Genomic DNA, 5,791 nt, shown 5'->3' with positions numbered 1-5,791 from the left:
CTCCAGCCTGACACAACCAGGCTCATCTCTATAGACCTCATTTTCTGCAGTCATGAGCTAACACATGAGTGAGAATAGAATCTTCTGTAATAACTTTATTTTTCACAACTTATAGTTATGATGTCTTGCCAAGTAAGTTTTATGAACTTTTCTTTCATTTTTAACATAGTGTGCAATGATGTACCCAGTGACATTCTTTTTTTAAGTAAGTTTTGTCCCTTTTTATTACCAATTCTTCCTGGCCAAAAAATGGCTAACCTTCTTAGCTAAATACATGCACAGCACTTGGAAGTGTTTATGGTTGGAGGTATGGAAAGGGAAGTACTTGAAATTTGGCTTTTATATCCTTGTTTAAGAGCCCAAGTAAAGAATCTGAGGTGAAACCACTTTTTTTAATGGCACTTTCCAGAAATCAAACTATCTACCATGAACTACTTGAATTGACCAAAATAACAATTATTTTTCATGTTGTTTATTGTGTTGCTAGCATCTTGTTTAGAATACATGTAGGAACAAATTAGGCAGTGACGAATATATCTGGAAAATGCTCTCTGTCTGATGGTGTTAGTATAGAAAAATGATAATTTATAATTTTGGCTTTGCAGAGAAGAAGGTTTCCTTCAGCTGTTCCATAAGATGAATCCATGTGCAGCAGCACCTTCTGGAGGAATCACTTTGTGCTTGTGAATTGCAAACAGCTGGAACCACCCCACGCAGTCATCTGCCTATTTGACGCTTGAAGTAATTAATCCTTTGGATAATTCATTCATGACTCCCATGAACAATGCAGGGAAATAAGAAACATACAGAAGGACATAGTGACTCCTCAAGTATTGGGAGTCTCCTGGATGACACAGACAGAGAGGTGAGCAGCCTCACAGACCGGGCTTTCAAAAGTTTGTGTGTGGCAGAACTCGAAGACTCTTACAATGAACCAGATCTTGCCATTTCACCTGACTTTGCCCTCCAGTTCTCTGCTAAATTTCACCCAGCGACTTTAAACCATGCCATCAAGAAAAGCAACGTCTGTAACAATCTAACAACAAGAAACAATGAACATACAATATGGGCTTCCACATTCCAGCAGTTACCAAATTGTGCTCTGGAGGAGAAAAGGATTGCTAAAAATAACTCCTTTGCCACAGAAAGGAAAAAGCTGAATTTGCCAGTCCCTGGTCCAAGGAACAATAAACATGTTTCAAAAGTGTCCTCGTTGATTAAGACATTTGATAAGACTGCAGACCAAGGGTCAGGAGGTTCCCTGATAGCCATTAAGCAGCCCATTAAGAATAGCTTTCAAAAATGTAAATTAAATCATGGAAATGATATGGCTTGCTGGGATGACACAGACATTTTAAGCATCCACAAGGAACTTTCTGAATTTTCTGAGGCTGGTCAAGGTAGCCACTGTCTCAGTGGCAAACACGAGCCACAGAAAAGACCTAATAAAATAGACCTGAGTTATTGTGGCTCTGCTGGTTATTATCCTGTGCTGATTGAGATGTCAAAAGTAGCCAAGTCAAATTTTTCCCGTTCTTCTAAGAAGGCTTTAAAAAACAGAAGTATGAAAGTTAATGAGCCAGCAAAAAAAGGTAATTTTCTTCACAGTGAGAACAGTGCTTTTGAATCATGGAATGTTCATCATAAAAAACTGACTGAAAAGGAGGAATTTGTTGATATAAAAATGAAAAAGGAAGGTCTTACATATCTGGAAGAAGCACCATTTGTTAAAGGATCCCACACACGTGAACATAAATTGCCACCTGTCAAGACCACTGTAGCCAAGAAGCAAGAGAAAGATTTTCAGATTAAGCCACCTCCACCAGAAGCTGCTTTCAACATCCCTCTCTCAGCTGTGTATGTACCTGAGGGCCCTCTCCCTTCAGAAACTGAACTTCCTGCTGCTCTTCCCCCCGCACCCCTCCCCAGGATCCACGCACAGCAGGGTCCCCCTCGGCCACCCCCTGTCCCGCAGGCGCTTCCTCTTCCAACCCCCACCCAGCAGGGCCATCCCCCAACATCCCCTACCCCTGAAGCCCCTCCTGTGCCACCACCCCCAGTGCCGGCTCAACTTTCCCCCCCTGCCTTGTCCCAAGCCTCCATCTCACCCCAGTCCACGACCCACAGGATGTTTTCACCCTCACCCATGTCTCTGGCACCCAGCCCGCCTCCACTGAGACCCCTGGCCACCTTAACTGAAGAGGAGGCCCTCAGTCCCCAACTGGGCAATACCTGTCCGCCCTGGAGGAGACAGAGGACTACAAAAGGGGCAGCGGAGAGGAGACACACCTCAAAGGAGAAGTTCACAGCCAGTGATGAGACGTGCTCATTGTCCGAAAAGGCGACTGGTGCTGAACCTGGTCTGGACGTGACTCCTCTGACTAAACAGGTAAACTCCCCTGGATCAATCAGTCCCTCTTTCAACATCACCGAACTCTTAACACCCATCATACCACCAAAACAGGAGGTGGACGCTGTTGAAAGTGAGCTGATACCGCTGACACCTCCTCCCACTGAGAGCACGCCATTGAGAGACCACGAGGGGAGCACATTTGGTGATTACAGGTCTCGGGATAGTTACAAATCGAAAGCGTCGAGTCTGTTATTCAACTTGAAGGATGTGCGTAAATGTGTTAAAAGCATTTATACCCCTTCTCCCCTGTTAAGGGCTTTGGAGGAGAAAAATAAAACTAGGGAAAATATACAGGAGAGTACAAAAATTAATCCCTCACTCTTGACTTTACAAGAAAAAAGTAACAAAAATATTGCAGAGAAAGATGAATCGAGTGATATGACCTCCATATTGTCTGGCAGTGTTCACGAAAAGGACAATAAAACTGATGTAACTGGACACTTTACAGACAATTACCTGACTCTGAGTTCACCCCAGACAACAGCGGACCTTTTATTTTACCGAACTGGAGACAACTTGCAGCAAGACGATTCAAAACTTGAAGATTTAGTTCAAACCACAAGGGATAATGAAAACTTCCCCTTGTTCAGACATGAATCAAATGAACCTGATTTAAGAAAACATCTGCAGTATCCAGCACTGAAACCATTCAGCAGAGACAAAGCAGATGCGACAGCTGGGCAGCCCATGCAAAATCCCAGTGTCCAGGGTGAGGAAAATGAGAGACAGGCTGCTATTCAGAATGAAAATTTTGCCTTCAAAATTCTCCCAAACCAACTCTCACCAGCAGAGGATGTGCCTTACAGTGCCACCCAAACCAATATGGTGGTACCTGGCCATGAAGCAGAAGGCAAAAGAAGCACTAGTTCTTCGGAGCAATCTTTTGTTTCCACAGTAGAGCAGCCACTTCAGGAGGAGCCATTTCCACCAGTGCCCCTGATGCAGAAGGCATGCTCTCAAGAAAGCCAGAGGACTAAGAGTGAAATGGGTGCAGACAGTAAGAAAAGCCACAAGGAGAGAGGGAAAGAGGTTGGGGAAGATGAACTGCAATATTATGCTTGTATCAGCTCTGGTACCGGTGCAGCAGAGAAGAGAGAGGGGAAGGTTACTGGGAATGAACAGAGGAGTGTGATGAAAGAGAAACTAGGGAGAGAGAAAAGGGAAGAGGCCAACAGCACGGATTCTGCTTCCAACAGTATAAGGGACACATCCATCCCCAGGTCTGAGGAACCACAAACACCACCATCTTCAAGCTCAACCAAACCCAGTTTGTTTATGATTAAAGATAACACATTCAGGTCACCTCAGGTAATAAGGGCTGTCAAGCTGCCCCTGTTCAGGTCCTTTTCCCTGGATGATACAGTGAGCAGCAGTTATAAGGAAATAGAAAGTAGGTTTATGCCCCCAGCAGAGCACATCAAGCAGCACGGAAACATGTTGCGTGCCCAGGAGGTAGGCTGGTCAGCATCGAGGCACAGAGGGCAGCAGAATGTGAAGGATGGAGAAAATGACAGTGGGAAAGAGGCCAGAAAGCCTGGATCTACTTCAGCAACACTGGATCCCAGCCTTCTGGAAGACACAGAGAGCTTTTCATTAGGGAAGCTGATGGAAGAAGATGAAGAGACTTGTGCTTTGTTAAATAAACTTGGGAAAATGAATGAGGAACGCATGTGCAGAAGGAAAGAGAAGCCCCAGACTAGGAAGGCAAGACACAGCTTAACACAGCCAAATTTAGGTCTGGAAAATGAGCAAGCACAAAACAACCCCAGCTATCCTGCAGAAAGAAAGATGAATTACTTCAAGAATCATCATTTATCTAATCGCAGAGGTGGCTCTTGTGCAAAAAAAATAATCACTAGGGAGACAATTTCCCCTGTGACTGGCTCCATATCAGAGGACCACATGTATTCTCCTGTACCCCATGAAGCTTTAGAGGATGTCTTACATACAGAAGGTGCACCGGTTTTGTTAGACAGTCTTGCATGCTCTGCTGTTACAAGCCCCAGGTCAGGCAGCACAATGCACTCTCTTGCTGCCAGTTCATCGTCAGACAAACCAACAATTTCTGGCCTTAGAGAGACAGAGGATGTTATAAACCCTGCCTTGCTGAACATGGCACTAAAAAGCCAAGCTAATATGTCTGCAGAACAGATACTTGATTCAGCACGGAGGAATCTGCTTTCCAATTCTGCAGGGGAAGCTGAGAGACTGGAGCCCAGAGGACTTGGGGAGAGAGCAGCAGGCAAGCCTCCTGCTGTGCCACCAAAAACAGAAAAGGCTCTGCGGCGGGCCAAAAAGCTGGCAAGCAGGAGAAAGAAAATGCAAGAGCAGCAGAAAAAACATCAGACTGAGTACACAGATGCTGTAGGGAGAAAGCCTTCTCATTCTGGACAGACACTAGCATCTCCTTCACCCTTGGGATATTCTCCTCTCCATCCTGCCCCTCACTCAACTTTTACTCCCACAGAAACCAGTACAGGAAGACCCAGTGGTGCATCAGCAGTAAGCCCTTCACCCTCTTCAACCCAGCGTAAACTCCTCCAAGACCCTGACTCTGGTCAATACTATGTAGTTGATTTACCAGCTGAAGTTAATTTAAAGACATTTTATGACCCAGAAACTGGCAAATATGTTCAAGTCTCAGTCCCTTACTCAGAAGGAAACTTACACCAACCCCCCTCTTCAGAAATTATGAATTCTCCCTATGCCTCCTATCCTAGAGTGCTGCCTTTACCAGCTACATCTGTAGCAGTGCTGAAGTCACCTTCTCAGCTCTCTGAACCTACCTGGTTAATGCCAGCTGTACCAGGAGAACCAGCTGAACTACCTGAAGATGGCCAGCAGGATTACAGATACAGTGAAGCTGTGGATACTCAGGCCTATGTTGAACCAGCCTCTTACTCCTACAGTCAAGACACTGAAGAAACTCAAGTTCGCTTAGGAAAGGACACGAGCCCAACCCCAAATACTGACATAGTGTCTCTCACTGAGTTAGATGATTTTGCTGCTGAAGGAGTATCTTGAAAGCTGAAGTAACAAAATATGCCAGCTAGTGTTTTTAAGAACTGTTTGGACAGACACATGCACACAAAAGCACATGCAGATTTGATGTTTGTACAACACTTTATGTCTGAATCTCATTGTGGTTTGAGTGGGAAGGAAAACGAAAGCTGACCATGAAAGATGCAAGGTGATGATCACTCTGAAGAAGAGTGAAATTGAGCAAGCACCAAATTATCAGTGAGATGAAGGGGCAATGCCAGCTAAACAAATAAATACGACAGTATGAAGCCACTGCTTGCTGCTGCTGCTGCTTTGCCATTATGGTGGCTGGGATTGCCAAAGCAAGTGTCCTTTTGCACAGATGTGTTGCATGAT

The 5,791-nt window shown here is 44.9% G+C and overlaps 1 protein-coding gene across 1 annotated transcript; it reads left to right on the top strand.

The window, feature by feature from the left end:
* Positions 1-651: 651 nt before the first annotated feature.
* Positions 652-5,586, top strand: LOC104829315 (chromosome unknown open reading frame, human C10orf71). Its single transcript, XM_010563471.1, has one exon. The coding sequence runs from the start codon at positions 785-787 to the stop codon at positions 5,435-5,437; it is 4,653 nt and encodes a 1,550-aa protein (XP_010561773.1). The 5' UTR covers positions 652-784; the 3' UTR covers positions 5,438-5,586.
* Positions 5,587-5,791: the final 205 nt, after the last annotated feature.

This window comes from Haliaeetus leucocephalus, unplaced genomic scaffold (genome assembly GCF_000737465.1).
Source record: "Haliaeetus leucocephalus isolate CR32 unplaced genomic scaffold, Haliaeetus_leucocephalus-4.0 Scaffold168, whole genome shotgun sequence".
Lineage (NCBI taxonomy): Eukaryota > Metazoa > Chordata > Aves > Accipitriformes > Accipitridae > Haliaeetus > Haliaeetus leucocephalus.
Note: the sequence above shows the minus strand (reverse complement) of the source record. Positions and strands in the feature narration are given on the sequence as shown.